Source organism: Erigeron canadensis, chromosome 3 (genome assembly GCF_010389155.1).
Source record: "Erigeron canadensis isolate Cc75 chromosome 3, C_canadensis_v1, whole genome shotgun sequence".
In the NCBI taxonomy this organism is placed as follows: domain Eukaryota; kingdom Viridiplantae; phylum Streptophyta; class Magnoliopsida; order Asterales; family Asteraceae; genus Erigeron; species Erigeron canadensis.
Window position 1 is genome coordinate 29883272 of NC_057763.1, and position 16290 is coordinate 29899561.

Genomic DNA, 16290 nt, shown 5'->3' on the forward strand with positions numbered 1-16290 from the left:
CCGAATAAGAAGAATTTCTTGCACTTGAGACCCAACTTTTTGATATGATGTTATTATGATGATGAAGATGATATTTTTAACTTGAATTCAACTCAAACAACATTAAATGAAGCAAGAATTTAGAGAGAGAGAGAGATTTGTGTTTGTGTGTGTGTTTCTTGCAAGGTTAGAGAAAGAAAGGGAGAGATAGAAAGTGAGTGGTGAAAGAATGGGTGGAAGGGATTGGGGGATGGATAGGATAAGGTTGGGTCATGGGTTGTGGTTGGGTCATGGGTTGTGAGTTTGACCCACGGGTTGACCCATCTACACCACTACTAGTAAATCGAAAGTTACCTCGAATCATCTAATATTGTATCACCTTATAAGTGGTCAATCGACCCATTAAGCGTATCGTACATTATTATGTCTCAAAATGAACCCAGTTGTGTCGTTAATTAAAGTCGTTGGTTAAATCACACGAAAAGTCAAACGGCCAAAAGTCACGGATGTTACATAAATACTGAAAATAATAAATAAATTAAATTCATCTTCCCACAATTCTTCAAACCTATCATCGATTAAAGCTTCTTATTATACATATTCATATCATCGACTATTCCTTGAGGTAAATATTCCGATCTAATAATTTTTATTATGGTTTTTTATTATTATTATTATTATACATCTCCCAACCAACATCCCTCCGCTAGTTACCCCAAAGAGGGCCTTAGGTGGCCACTTGATCTAAGACCAAGTGGTTTTTTATTACGATTATTATCATGTTGTTATTAGTTTAGGAAATCAAATACACATTAAGGTGTTGATATGCGATAAAGATGGGGAGACAAAAACGCTAAAACGAATGTCGTCTACAAAGAAGTGTGACAAAAGATGAAGGAAGATAAATGCTTATAATGTTTAAACTGTCGAATGTCTTTATATTTAATTACGTTCTTAACATATTCAAGGATTTTTTTTTAAAGATTTTTTCAGGATTGTTTTTTGGCTATTTATCTTTTGAATTAATAAGTCCTTTTGGCTTGTATATTTTTAAGCTTTGAAAAATATCTAACTTTTTTGACGAAGTAAACCCGTATATTTGATATGGGTCTATTATTGCCTTGACACGAAGAATGGTGTAAAAACTAAAAAGGATTGAAAAATACGACTTATGGGTGATTCTTGTCGATAGAGGAATACTAATAATGAATATGAAGGTTTTGGAAATTAAAGAAGTTAGAAATTAATATACGTTTAAGACTAAGCTCAAATGGATGATCAAGTAACTTTTTGAAAACTTAAGTAGGGGTCATCGGATGATAAAAAAAAATAAAAAATAAAGAAATTGATGTTATAAAAAAATGATAATAATAGCTTTAAGGGTTCTCACTAACGATTTATTACACGCTTAAAAACTTATGCACTATATATTATATATTAAAAACCGTATTTTGAATTTTCTAATAAGGTATAAATTTTAATCCAGCCTTAGTTTTTAATTCTGTCATTAACAAATAATATTATTTTTTAAGAGAGACGATATCAAATGAAGAAGAAAATGTTCATACAAAATGTTTAACAGAAATACTATCAACCGTCGGATCACATTAAATTACGCGAAACATCACAACCACGGTGTGACGCGACACACAAAACACATACAAAATACAGAAGAAAAAAAAAAACAGATCTTCTAGTCTTCACTGTGACAACTAGCCCTAAAAAGCAAAATGGAAGAAAAACACAACTCACCGGCGAAACCCACCGACCCACCACCACCATCAACGGCGGACCCACCATCATCATCACGCCGTCGTCTAAAACGAAAAGCCTCAACTTCCAATAACAATAACAATTCCAACAACAACCCGACACCAAAACGACAAGCAAGAGAAAAACATCATCAACAACAAAACCAACAACAGTCACCAGTGTTATATGGTCCGATCCATAATGGGCCGTTGACCAGAGCAAGGTTACAGCCTAATTACGTTGACTCAAATGTAACGGCGTCGTTTTGGGATGCAGTTGTAGTGGAAAACAATAGTGGTGGGAATAGTAATAACAATAATGTTGGAGGGGTGGATTTGAAAATTCAAGAAGAGGAATTGATTAAGAGAAAAGAAGCTTGGGATGCTTTGGAAGCTAAAATTGAAAGTCAATTTGATGAATTTAAGTTAAAAGATGTCAACACTTCTCATTTTGTTCCGGTTTCTTGTGGTGAGTTTTTTTAGATATATATAGATATAGATTTTGTATGTATTTATGCTTGCATTTTTTGAATTGGTTAGTTGGGGTTTTTGTAAAGCTGTTAAAGATACAAATTGTGTAATAAAGTTGGGAACTTTAGTTGTAATATATATGTATAGATATAGATTATGTATGTATTCATGCTTGCATTTTTTGAATTTGTTAGTTGGGGTTTTTGTAGAGCTGTTAAGGATACAAGTTATGTAAAAAAGTTAGAAACTTTACTTAGTTTCTTGTTGTAATATATATGTATAGATATAGATACATGTGTGTATGCATTTTGGTCTGCATGTTTGGAATTTTAAGTGTTGAAGTATGGGGTTTTGTAGAGCTAAAAGATATGGTGTATATGTTGGGTTATTATTAAAAAAATTTGGACAGGGATCAGTGCAAAGACTATCTGAGGAAAGTCGAGCATTTGGTGATGATGTACGACAGTACGAGGCCTAACTTGTATTCCAATGACCTTTTCCTAGATTTATACAGGGTTATGATTAAGATGTTATGAAATTCAGGAGCTTTTTATTTAAGATGTAATTACATCTATGCATTTGTGTATGTTTTTTTTGTGTGTATGCTTGAAATTTGTGGCTTAAGTATTAGGCTTTTGAAATTGTGTTTAGTATAACATAATATACATGTTATATGAACTATGAATATTCATTTATAGCAATTGGTGAAATGTAATTTGGGACTTCTTAGGTTTTCTGTTGCAGGAAGAACTGAGGGTTCGCAGAGTTTAAAAGATAAGTTATTTTACAGGATTTAGATTATAAGGTGAAAATTGAGAAAAAAAAGTGTATTTTTCGGTGCATATCAACAGGCGGAGATACTTTAATATGGGTTAATAGTATTGAATGCATATTTTTGACAATGTGAAGAGTGTTCAGTTTGAAACGCTAATAATGAGGATATGCGAACTTCGCGTTTTCTGTTTTAAGTACATGGTGAAATGTAGGTCTTCTGGGTCTTCTTATAGTTGGAATGATGCATTAATATGTGTTATGGGAACTGGTATTTTGTGAACTGTTATATACTTAATTTGTGTAGCTATTCTAATTTGCATTTTTGTTGTTTGTTTGGAATGGAATTATTCCTACTTTTTTTGTACGTAGTGAAATGTAATTATGGGTGTTTGCTATTCTGACCGAATCTTTTTTTTTTATGCTTGCTACCGAGACTGACTAAAGTTCTTTAGCTTTCTTATGATTCACATGGAAATGACCTAATGTGAACTGATGCATGATGGGTTTTATAGGTTGGTTTTCATGGACAAAGGTTCATCCATTGGAGGAGAAAGCATTATCTTCTTTCTTCAACGGAAAACTGGAGAATCGGACTTCTGAAATGTACATGGAAATACGGAATGCCATTGTGAAAAGATTTCATGCAAACCCCACTACCCAAATAGAAGAAAAGGATCTTTTGGAGATATCAGTTGGGGAATTGGATGCTAGGAAAGAGGTGATGGAGTTTTTAGACTATTGGGGGCTGATTAATTACCATCCGTTTCCCGAGACAGATGTCACCAGCTCGGTTGGTGATCCTGAAGAAACTGGAAAAGTAAAATCATTGGTCCAGAAATTGTACGAGTTTGAGGTGGAACAGTTGAGTTTGCCAGCTGCTCCCAGGAGTAATTTTGCAATTCCTGCACTTCCATCGCGGTTGCCTGAGTCCATGATAACTGATGAATCGGTGCAGCCTGAGGGACCATCTGTTGAGTATCACTGCAATTCATGTTCAGCTGATTGCTCTCGTAAGCGCTATCACTGTCAGAAGCAGGTCTGTTGTTTCTTAAAGGTTTTTATTAGTGTTTTTACGTATTAATGATAATTCTATCTGGACTATTAGACTTGTTCCCTATTAGTAGTAATATGATATGATTCCTTTGAAAGGTAGCTAGCTACCAATATGCCTTAAACTTGTGTTTCTGATTTGCAAGCTAAAAGTGATGGGGACAATGATATCCTTATAAAGCTAAAGAATCATGAATACTAGATAATGACAAAATTGTTGGAAAGAAAACGAAGTACTAGATAATGCCAGATTTTTCAGTTTCTTATGTGTATTTTTTTGCTATCCATGATACCACGTTTTCGATGTAAAATATCCCATGTTGTCTTCAGCTCGTTACCAACAGATATGTTATAAATCTGACTGACACATATAGAAGTCAATTCTTGCTTAAGAATGAGTGAAGTGTTCAGCTGTATTCCATTTAAATAACCCAACATATTCTGTAGGTTCTAATGAACTACCAGTGATCAGTAATGTTTTATAAAACTACACTATACTTAGGATGATTAAGCATAGTAGTAGATCTGGGAAAACTAAAAAAATAGTGAGTGGAAAATCACACCTATTGAAACAAGTTATAGACCTGAAGAGAGCCTCTTCTTTGGACATATATATTAGCAGATCCAATCCCAAGCAGTTGTGGTCAGCATTAATGCATCTTCTATTTGTTAATATTATAAAGAGCAACACAAATTAAAGTGACTTCACCTTAGGTTTCATCATTGTAAAAAGAAGAGTGGGTTAACAGATAAATCTACCAGTCTGTGAAGATATCAAATGAAAGATGATCATGTACGCATATTAAGGGCTAATCTTGAATATAATGTCAACATGAGTAGAATGGATATCTAAAAGCAAAGTTACTTGTAGAACTAATTTAGGATGGTTTCTATTAAATGTGGAACCACCCGTTTAAGTCACTAGTCAGTATAGGAAATTTACAAGCTGCTAACGAAGTGTAACTTGGCAGACTAGTAACTAGTTTTATCCATGAGATAACTGGAAAAGATTTTAAGAAAGTATTCAATTGCGAAAACAGTTGTAGTAAATGCATGCATCACATTTCTCTGCTTATGTTGATTCATTTTGTGTTAGGCAGGCAGATTTTGACTTATGTAGTGAATGCTTCAATGACGGCAAGTTTGACTCTGATATGGCCCCATCTGATTTTATTATTATGGAGCCTGGTGATGCTGCTGGTGCAAATAGTGGGAAGTGGACAGATCAAGAGACATTGCTCCTCCTCGAAGCCCTGGAACTCTTCAAAGAGAACTGGAACGAGATCGCTGAACATGTTGCCACAAAAACAAAAGCTCAGTGTATCTTACACTTTGTTCAAATGCCAATTGAAGATACTTTTAGGGATTGTGATGATGAAGATGATACAAATGACAAAGAAAAAACTGAGAAGGTAGAAACAAATGCAGATGAAAGCGACAAAAAGAAAGAAATCGCTGAGAGTAACAAGGAAAATACTGACAAAAAAGAAGTTGATCAGGAAAATGCTGGGAAGAAAGAAGTTGATCAGGAAAATACTGATAAAAAAGAAGTTGACCAGGAAAATACTGGCAAAAAAGAAGTTGATCAGGAAAATGCTGACAAAAAAGAAGTTGATGAGAAAAATGATGATTCCAAAGATGCAAAAGAAACCGAGGAACCAAAGGCCGTTGATGGCGCTCCATCAAATAACAATCAGCCTGAATCTTCTCCAATGGAGATTTCAGAACCGGCGGATACTAATAAATTGAAAGATGATCGGGAAAATGGTGTGAACAATATTGCAGTGAAAGCACTCAGAGAAGCATTTGATGCTGTGGGGTCTCTTTCTTCACTTGATGAGAAACTTTCTTTTGCTGATGCCGGTAACCCTGTTATGGCAATGGTAAGTTAAACCCTTGAAAATAAGTTCATGAAATTTCCAAAGAATTTTGATTAATTTACTGCATGAAATGGGAACAAATCACAAGTATTTATCCCCAGAAAGAAGTCAGAGTTATAGGCTTGAAAAAGCATTCATATGTATTTTCTTGTGTTCAGCCTCTCTGCTTATTTTGTATGCTGGCTTTCTGTTTTTCAGGCAGCATTCCTGACTCGGTTGGTGGAACCTAATTTAGTGACTGCTTCTGCCCGTACCTCTCTGAAATCTGTGTCTAAAGGCGGCACGGGATTGCAGCTGTCAGCAAGACATTCCTTTGTTCTGGAAGATCCAGCTGATGAAAAGAAACCAGATGACACGGAGAGCAAAGCAAATGACACAGAGAAGAAACCAGATGACATGGAGAGGAAACCAGATGGCGCAGAGAAGAAAACAGATGACACAGAGAGATCAATGGACATGTAAATTTGTCTTAACTAAGCTATTACTCCTATAACTACAAGCATCAATATCTACCCATTTACTTGAAATTGGGCTGAGTTGGGTTATATTGTTAACTTCAACGCGTTAAGTGGGGAAATTATGTTACTCCTATAATGAGTTGGGTCACGTGGATTGAAAGTCGCTCCAAGTGTTTTTAACGTGCTAATCTGATTGATTTATTAGATTGATATGCAAACCCATTTAAACCCCCCTAGGGCCCTTTTCGTAAAACCATTTTTGCACCCCTAAAATAATAGACATTTGATGTGCATGCAGAGATGTGCCAGAAGTGGTGGAGGAAGAAGTCATGAAAAAGAAGAATGATTTGGTAAATGATCTCAAGGACAAAGAGGGTGCCAATGTAACTCGAAAAGAGAAAGACAATGTGTTGGCTTCCTCCGAAAAAAAGGAAGAGCCAGTTCTAGCAGAAGTAGTAGCTACGAAGAAGGGCAAGAATGCTGGCTCACGGAGAAAGGGTTCTTCAAAGAAAGACAGGGTTCCAGTTACTGAGAAATCAGTTGTTACTGAAGAAACTAATAAACAAGCTCATCAAGATGATGCTCCTTCAAATTCTAAAAAGGAGTCTGCTGATTCTTTTAATGGTGCTCCACCGTTAGTGGTTTCCCAGTCTACCGAGGCTCCAAAGGATGAGGAGATGACAGAAAAGGCAGAACCTTCCCAATCTACATTGGCTGAAAAGACTGAAAATTCAGGTTTCCTCAAATTCAGCACTAAAATATTTACTTTTTTGAAAAGTGACAAAGTTATAATGATGCTTCTCATAAACGTTTAAGAAAATATTAATACAGATAGTATTATAGTAATTAATTCGGCTAAAGTCTAGTAACTTTTAGAAGGGGCAGTTCTTGTACACTAAAAAGCTCTCAATACAAGTGGTAATTTCAACTCGTGTACTTATAAATCAGCTTTGTTTACAACTTGTAAATGTGTTTGCATCTGCTGTTTATTTTTTTGACATCAAAGAGGCAAACAACATTCTAAAGGCTGATGATGTATTAGGGGTCAACTGATATTTATTTCTGCTTATTCTAATTCTGATACAATCTATTTATGTTCAATGATGTAGAGGATGTTGCAGCAAAAGACACTAATACTGTGGACAAACGTCTTCTAGACAGTAAAGACAACTCAAGTATGCATAAGCTGACACGTGCAGCTGTTACTGCCATTTCTGCTGCAGCTGTTAAGGCAAAACTACTGGCAGACCAAGAAGAGGACCATATTCGACAGCTTGCCACAGCATTGGTAGAGAAGCAGGTAATTGGTTAGCGACTGATTCTGGTAGTGCTTTAACTCTAAATGGATCAGACGGGTTAAAGTTGACAATTTGGCCAAAGAGGAAACATTTCAAATGAGTCAAAACTCGATAGTCTCTCAAAGCGTATTTTAAAGCATACATTCTCCTAAATTGCCTTATTTAGTTACTGCTAGTAAAAATAATAAAAAGCCAGTCCAACCCAGCATATCAACGTTTCCAGAACTTGCCTGTTTTGACCTTAACCTGTCTGACCTCTTACCTAACCTGTCCATTTGCCACTTTTGATATCTAACAATGATAAACCGTGTTTTGCTTAGATTCTTTAGTGACAAATAATTGGTTACTTCATACTGCAGCTGTACAAATTGGAGGCTAAGTTGGCTTTCTTTACTGAAATGGATGGTGTCGTATCAAGGGCTCGGGAACAATTGGAAAGGTCAAAGCAGAGACTCTACCAAGAACGGGCCCAAATAATTGCTGCCAGATTGGGCATGTCGTCTGCTAATTCTACCAGGCCTATGGCACAATCGTTACCAAACAGACCAGGTGCGGCATTTCCAAATGCTGGACAAAGGCCTCCAAATCCGATGAACATGACTCCTCAAAGACCACCACTTTCAAGACCTATGATGGGACCAACACCGCCTTTTTCGAACCCGGTGGGACCCAGCACACTTGTAGGAAACTCTGCTCAGATTTCAACCAACCAGGCAATGAAATAATAGTCCCCCAAAATGTAATTTCACGTTAGTAGTAAACCACAAGAACCTCTACCAATTTTTACCAAGTGAGTCATCCACTAAATATCCTAAGCATCATCTTTAGCACCACAATAGTAAGCTATAATTCTTGAATTTCGGCTTGGCAGACGAGATTGCATCTTGGTAAGCTTTGAAATCGAGGGTCTGGATTGAAAGAGATTGCTACAGTGATAATTGACCAGGCAACAAAAGACGTTATGCCCTTTGACTTGATGATGTTTGAGACTATTGGCGAGCTAAAAGGTAGAGATTAAGGCAGTATTGATGGAATTGCTATGTTAACGAGTTAGAGTTACATCTTTATGTTTCAAGTTATGTAGATATAACCAGGATTTGAAATGGTGTATCATTGTCAACTGGTGTAGACTTGCATTAAAAGGTCATCCCAGGCTTACATCTTTTAGTTATCTTTATAAGGTGTGGCTAGATATTTGTATGTTCTATGGCTACAGATACTTGAATTTTATGTTGTATTTAGTGTAATTTAATACCTAGCCATTTTTCTAAGTCATTCTGATAGCTATTATAAGTAAATGCAGAGAAAAAAGAAAATTCATTTTATTTACTTCAAAATTTTGCTGCCAAACATGGCCATAGACCTATAGTCTAAAGGATATACTATAAAAGGAAAGAAAAGGCTGTTGGAGACTCTTGGAACTGTTAAAAATATGGTTGCTATGTTTTTGTCTCCTAACTGGCTAACTTCTCTTCAAACTCAAAGGCAAATCTTTTCCGCCATGCATGAGGGGAAGGAGAACAAGTCAGAGAAATTATGGACCCATGGTGATAGGATTGACCCTAAAAGGAAAAAAGAAGAGGTCGTTGGAGCTGTTGAAAATTAGTTGCTTTACATTGTCTTCTTAAGTCTTAACTTCTCATTAGTTGTTGAAGGAAGAAAATGCATAGGAGATGTAAAATAAATCACCTCATAAATTTGGGTAATTGGGCAACTAACACAGACAAATGAAACCAACACCCATAATTCCAAAAGCTTCATTACTGGTAATGAAAAAAATATATAAGGTTGATTCGGTTTGACAGCCTCATAGCATTCCAAAACATATCAGCACACAACAGCTACCAAGTACGAAATATCCATAAATGGGTATCAACTTACAAAATAGAAACATCCAAATAGATTTAAAAAGTATTTACGGCAGTATCACGCATCGTTTATGATGACTTTACAGTTATAGCCAATTGAACAAAGTGAGCAAAAGAATTTCACATTGGCCTCTAGCACTCACATCCAGAGGACCTTTGTTGACTGTTGCTTCCGACATCAATGGTATCAGGCAGGTATCTTCACAAATTCAAGCAAACAATAACACATGGTTAATTGACAATGTTCAGCAACAAAAATCTAATATTCAATAATTTCATACAAAGATAATTAAATGAATATTTTGAACTTAAAATGTGCATGATGATTGATGAGAGTTAACATGTGATGATCAAGGAATGATGGGGTATATTTTCATGTAATGTCTGATCAATAAGTTGTCACCTCTCATACGTGATTTTCACTAGAGGTGGAAAATGGGGGTTTCGTAATGGGTCAAAAGTCAAAAGGTTAATTCCTAGCAGCTGAAAACAGGGCTGGGTTAATGATAAATCTGTTTTCGTGATTTTTGTGTAAATATTTAATGTGTTAACACAAACAGGACACTCTCCTATCCTCTTGAATATTTGTCACATAGGGATAGATGCAACAAATTGCACCTATCATTTTCGCAAAAATATATCCTTACGATAATTAATGTAAGTTTTTAGGGGTACATACATTAGATATTATCGTTGGGTGACACTGTGACATTCAACCTATTTGACATTCAACATTTCAACCTTTGTTCCATATATTACAAATTTGACCCTTTGAAAATAAACATAACTCAAATCAATCAAACTATACATTTGTAAAGAGCATAAACAGAAACCTCTAAATTTCACATTTGCACGTGCATAAACAGAGTAATTGTTTAAAAAAAGTTCATAGAAGGCCTTAGGCCTAAAGGCATCTAGGGGGTATATAAGGTGCCCCATCAACCAAGTGGCTGTGGGTTTAAAAGACAAGAGTGTAGCTTGTGTGAGTTTGCAGTTCAAATTAAAAGGAGTTGAGTTTAATCTTACATTTCTTCCTCATCTCCGGTGTTCAACGCATTCTTTGCAATGACCTGAAAAGCTTCTTCAACATTGATCCCCTCCTTTGCGGAGGTCTCAAAATATGGTATGTTGCCTTTTGAGGCACACCAAGCTCGTGCCTTTTTCTCAGATACCTGTTAGTACGCCTTTAATGTTAAGGGGACTAGGGGAGATAAAAAGAAGAAATATTTTTTATGCATACTCATAAATATCCGAAGTAAAAACTCAAACCGAAGGCGTACCACTCTGCTATTGCCACCGTCTACATCGACCTTGTTCCCAAGAACCACAAATGGGAAGTTTTCTGGATCTGAAGGACTTGCCTGCAAGATGTTCTTAGTCATTAGTTGTTGACCTTTCTTACACACAACATTCAAGCAGTGGCTGGGTGGGTGACGTATCGGAACGAGTAATATTTAGTACGGATCAAAAAGATCATGTCCAGTGGCCAACGCGTAAAACTTCTGTTTAAATTGTAATTTACTACTTGATGTGTTATAATAAGATTACAGACATAACGGTTCCAAAAATAAGTATGATTACAAAACAAAATCCTTACAAATACAAGAGACACGATAAACAAAGAGGGATCCCACTTCAGACTACCCCAGGAAAGTCGAACCTTTGGTTATGATATACGTGGCCTAACTGGTTAGTACCCATTTTCTAGACTTTTTCCCTTAACATAACAAGGTTGAAACACGGATCTTTCTGAGACTCATGATGCCTTACCACTCAGGCATCTTAGAGATGCTTAAATTTTACCAATATTCGCTGCTTCTTAATTAAGAAAGTTTGAGAGTTTTACCATTTATGCATTTGAATACATTCAGGATGACTATCAACCCTCTTAAAGGCTCAACCCATTTGATCCTTTCCCTTTTAACTTAAAACATATTAGATTAACTGATTTGACCAGGTGGAGACTAAACTTATCCGATACCAACCCATGTGCACACTAATGGGTTGAAATGGCCCCCCCATTAATTCAGTGACAATACCAAACAAATACAAAATTCAAAGGAGTGTATTTCCTGGAAAAGAATTAGGTTTTGGTTTACGTAAAAAGCACCTGAATAAGGAATTCCTCCCTCCAATTATTGAGGCTATCAAATGATTTCTGCACGTTCACATCATATACAAGCACACAACAATCTGCACCACGGTAGAAGGCAACACCAAGGCTCTGAAATCTTTCTTGTCCTGCTGTATCCCAGATCTGCAAATAAAAAACCACCATGTTATTGGGCTACAAGACGTTTAAAAACTCTGCAAGAAATAAAAATTCATTACCTTTTTTTTGTAATGCCTATACAAGTTTACTATAAAATCAGACTTTTTTAGAAAAAATAAAATGATCAACATTAGGCATACAGATACAGCTTCTACAGCTGAGAATTAATCTATTGAAGATAAGAACTTCCTTCTATAGATTACAAGATGGATTAATAATCAAGATGAAGCTAATTTACTGAATTAACATCCGATGGTTATGCAATTGATTCTTGTGATACTCATAGAGAGGGGCTATAGATTTCGATCAAGATCAACTTGCTGAAAACAAAGTTTATTTTTGACTCTTGTTCAAAGGTCACGTTATATTACATATTGATGCCTATATGAATATGAATCAGGTTGAATATACGTTGTAGGAGGAAATCCATGATCTAGTTGCTCACCAGATGATTTTGGACTTCAATCTCTTCGGTAATCTCATTAAAAGACTTGATTTTATACTATATAACTTGATTTTATACGTGAAGAGTCCCTAATGCATGTAATAGCTATTTGGATCGCATTAACTTATTAAGAGACAGCAGTTATGGCATTGTACTTGTATTCCGATGTTTGAAACCCAGGTACCTCAACCTATACTAACAGAGTATAACTAATATAGACTTTCTTGAGAAAATATAATTCTTTGTAGGGAAAGGTGGTACTTCAACCCAATAATATATATCAGAGACACTCAAGAACAGTGGCTGATAAAAAAAAACTTCTATTTATTGATGTTTAATACATGTAAGAGCTACACTTGTTCCACTGTTTCATCATATACACTTCGGGGGATTCCAAGTTATTGTTCCACTGCCCAATAACACGGTACTTGTTCCACTGTTTAATCCTGAAAGATTTATGTTTCCTAAGAGATTTGTTGTCAATGGATAAACATTTAGGGCGCGTTTAGTTGTGGAAAATGTTTTCTAGTTTTCCATTTCTAATTTTCTAGAACATGGAAGGAGTTTTCCATCTCTTGAAAACAAAAGAAAATTTTGAAAACACGTTCAAAACTAGAATTTGCTATTTTCATTTTCTATATTAAAAAGACATTTTCTGATACACTTGGTAAAGTGGGAGATTGGGGCTTGGGTGGGGCCGGGGTTTGACAGGGGCACTGGCGAAGGGTGACGGGGGGCATGGACGGGGGCGTAAAGGGAGTGTAAATATCATTTTGAGATTTTTAAAACTTAGAAAATGGAAAATGAAAAGTGGAAAACAATAAAAAAGTGTTTTCTAATTTCCCATAGAAAAGTGGAAAACAGTATTTTTGTTTTCTTGGAAAACATTTTTGAAAAACTATGATTTGATCGCGTATTCTGTTTTCCATGTTCTTGGAAAACAAAAATGGAAAACATAGGGTGTTTTCCCCAACTAAACGCGCCCTTAGATTTTTTTGTGACCAGCTCTACATTTATATATTCCAATGGTAGGTTAAATTTCATATTTGCTCCATAATTGGTCCAATGAAGTTGGGACTCAACTTTCATTGGTTCCTGATAATATTTTTTCTGATGAGAAACGAAACCCTTGGTAGCACATGACCACATAGTTCAAACTCAGTTTATTATTTGCACTACTTGCATCACAGCCTCTTCATTAACTCAGCACCTAGTTATATCTCCTCTCCTATTTAAGGATCACAAACCATGCTCATGTTGACGTTAGCACCCCTCTTAAAAGCGCCTTCAGAACTAAGATGCGGATCGGCTGTGATGAAATGATTGATCTGGTACATTATGACAAACTACAATCTCCATGAAATAGAATAATGCTAGTAGTCTACTAAGGTCTTCTTAAAGAGCAAGAAATGGGTCAACCAAGCAAAGTGGTCGACTATAACCTAGGGAACATCATGCTCCTTTTGAGTACTAGGGAATTTGGTCCCAGAATACAAAATCATAAGCGCCTGATTCTACATTAGATGCCCAACAGTTGTAACTTCCATATGGTTTTTAGTGCTCATCTCTAATGTTAACATGCTAAACACTTATAACGACTTTCTTCATTGTCGCCCTTGTTCTGTTTTCAATACTATAGTCGCCACACTTTGTGAATTCACAAGTACTTCATGATGATGGTTTCTACTAGTAGCTTGTGTTTAAAAAAGTAACAGCCTATGTGGGGTTTGATACATACTTTGATAGTTCAATCCGAATCTGTGATAATATTCATAATTAAGTGTGCACCATAATGTTACACAATTTATCTCCCTCATGTTGATGGGACCGGTCAGTGAGAGACCGATGATGGGTCAGTTATCCATAACTAAGTGTGTTTGTGTGAGCATGAACCACTTATTTCTAGGGCCAACTCTCATTTCATTGGTCATTCTTCTGTGTTACTAACTATTCATTTGGTATATTTATTTGCATTTGCTGGTAGTTATATATTTATCATGACACTCACCCCTTACATTTTACCTACCAGAGTTTAGAGGACTAAGCAAATAGTGATAAAGAAAACGGAAATATTCTTCTTAGTTGACAATTGTAAGACTGTGTACGTTAGTAACGATTAAGTTTACAGATGTCATGCAATTCTAAATGTTGTATGAGAGTCATAATTTAGGAGGATTAAGGTGCCTAAGAGTTGAGTTGGGAGGCTGGACATAAAGTATGAGTTAAAGTTTGTAGCAAATTTTCGCTTTTAAATACTAAACCAATTAAGAGCAAGACAGATTAAAAGGTGGAATCCAACATAGATCAGAATAAGTTCCCATATAAAATCAGAAATAATTTTACAGAAGAAACCTTCCGGCAAATCCCAAAGGTAAAACCTGAAATGAAGGGCTATAAGGAAAATTCACTTACCCGATAAAAATCTCATTTTCGCATGCACTTGAGCATGTGAAACATATTTCACATGCAAACAAGATACATACACAACAATCGTAACTACTTGAGAGGATACAAACAAAACTAGCATGGCAAGTTGACTACAATCCGATTGACCTTATAAACCTGTAACGGTATTAGTAAAGCTGACCTGTAGAGTAAAAAGCCTGTCTTCAAACTGAACTTCCTTTGTCAGGAAATCAGCTCCAATAGTTGCCTTGTATTGATTACTAAACTTCTTGTTCACATATCTTTAGTTCAATGTCAAAGGTTAACAAGAACTCTTGCCAATAATAACGATATCAAAGTAGTTTTAAAATAAACAAAAACAAATATGCATTGTGAAATCAACAAAAATGGTAACCACTTAAACAAAGCTCATTTTGTAAAAACTATGCATCTAGATATATCAATTAGTATCTACAGAACAAAACCCCACACACCAAAAACCGAATGGCAATAGCATTGCGACTCTGACCAAAGAACGCCGCAGTTTCGTTAGTTTTGAAAAAAGAAACAATAAAATTTGTTACATTATAAAAATTGAGTTGGGCCATCTGGGATTCTGGGCTTTGGCCAAGCAGGTAACTTTATAAATAATAAATAATAAAAAATGATTTTTTAATAAATAAATTAGGATACTGGTTCATCAAAGATGTCTTTCCAACCCTGCATATCAATAACATATATCGATCAATATATATATATAACAACAGTGAAACACACAAACAGTTATAATAATTATGTTTAAATTTATTGACTTATACTGCATCTAACTGAAGCCACAATATATATATATAAACTTAGGATAAGAGTAGAGACAGACCCGCTGTCACCGAGGATGATGACTTTGAGAAGTGTTCTTCTTCTTGAAGGCATCGCTCCAATCGGATCTCGATCGATCTACACAGACAGATATTTATAGATATATGTATAGATATATAGATATAGATAGTTAGATACAGATAAAAAAGAAGAAAGTAGATGTGATTTGAATCGAAATTGAAATTGAAGCAGTCAAGTGAGAGAGATTGAGAGAGAGTCTTGTTACGTCAAAATTCAGGTCTTTTTGGGGTAGTTACTTGTCGCACAATTATTTTGCTCAATCTATATCCACCCCTCTTCCTTAGAAACAATTATATAATACTACTAAAAAGCAACTTTGCTTTGTGAGGGAAGTTACTGTAGCTAAAAGTACTCTTCTTTGGCATAAGGTATAACCCTTTAAAGTATCCAATAAAATTAACTAACTTAACGACCATCAGGTGACAGACTTAATGACTGTTAAATGACGGACTTAATGACCCTTATTTTCTTTTTTTACTGTAGCTAAAAGTACTTCCCTTTAGCATAAGGTACAAGCCTTAAAAGCATCCAACATAATTAACGGACTTAACGACGGTTAGGTAACAGACCTAACGACTGTTAGGTGACGGACTTAACGACCCTTATTTTCTTTTTTTTTTACTACATAACTTTTACTTTTTAAACTTTCCACAAATTTATTTTTTTTTACATTTCCTCTTTTACCTTTCGTCACATAGCTCTTGCTTTTTAAACTTTTAACATACAAACTTTGTTTTTAGGTATAAAGTTTATTAACTTTTG

At 35.4% G+C, this 16290-nt stretch overlaps 2 protein-coding genes across 3 annotated transcripts; one reads left to right on the forward strand and one right to left on the reverse strand.

Moving 5' to 3' along the window:
- The first annotated feature begins 1619 nt into the window (after window positions 1-1619).
- LOC122592419 (SWI/SNF complex subunit SWI3D) lies at window positions 1620-8936 on the forward strand. Of its 2 annotated transcripts, XR_006322710.1 has the most exons (8): window positions 1620-2199; window positions 3488-4011; window positions 5126-5908; window positions 6104-6363; window positions 6662-7098; window positions 7473-7663; window positions 8021-8451; window positions 8533-8936. XR_006322710.1 is itself a non-coding variant. In XM_043764637.1 (7 exons), the coding sequence occupies exons 1-7, from the start codon at window positions 1710-1712 to the stop codon at window positions 8384-8386; spliced, it is 3051 nt and encodes a 1016-aa protein (XP_043620572.1). In that variant the 5' UTR covers window positions 1621-1709; the 3' UTR covers window positions 8387-8936. The 2 variants fall into 2 exon arrangements, 1 of the variants encoding a protein (XP_043620572.1); XM_043764637.1 differs by having other exon boundaries at window positions 1621-2199; window positions 8021-8936.
- Window positions 8937-9389: 453 nt separating this feature from the next.
- On the reverse strand, window positions 9390-15834 carry LOC122593545 (ras-related protein Rab7-like). The gene is made up of 8 exons (XM_043765967.1): window positions 15734-15834; window positions 15509-15585; window positions 15325-15351; window positions 14834-14933; window positions 11640-11786; window positions 10810-10890; window positions 10556-10701; window positions 9390-9728 (listed from the first exon to the last, which is right to left on the reverse strand). Exons 2-8 carry the CDS (start codon window positions 15559-15561, stop codon window positions 9662-9664), a joined length of 621 nt encoding a protein of 206 aa, XP_043621902.1. The 5' UTR covers window positions 15562-15585; window positions 15734-15834; the 3' UTR covers window positions 9390-9661.
- Window positions 15835-16290: the final 456 nt, after the last annotated feature.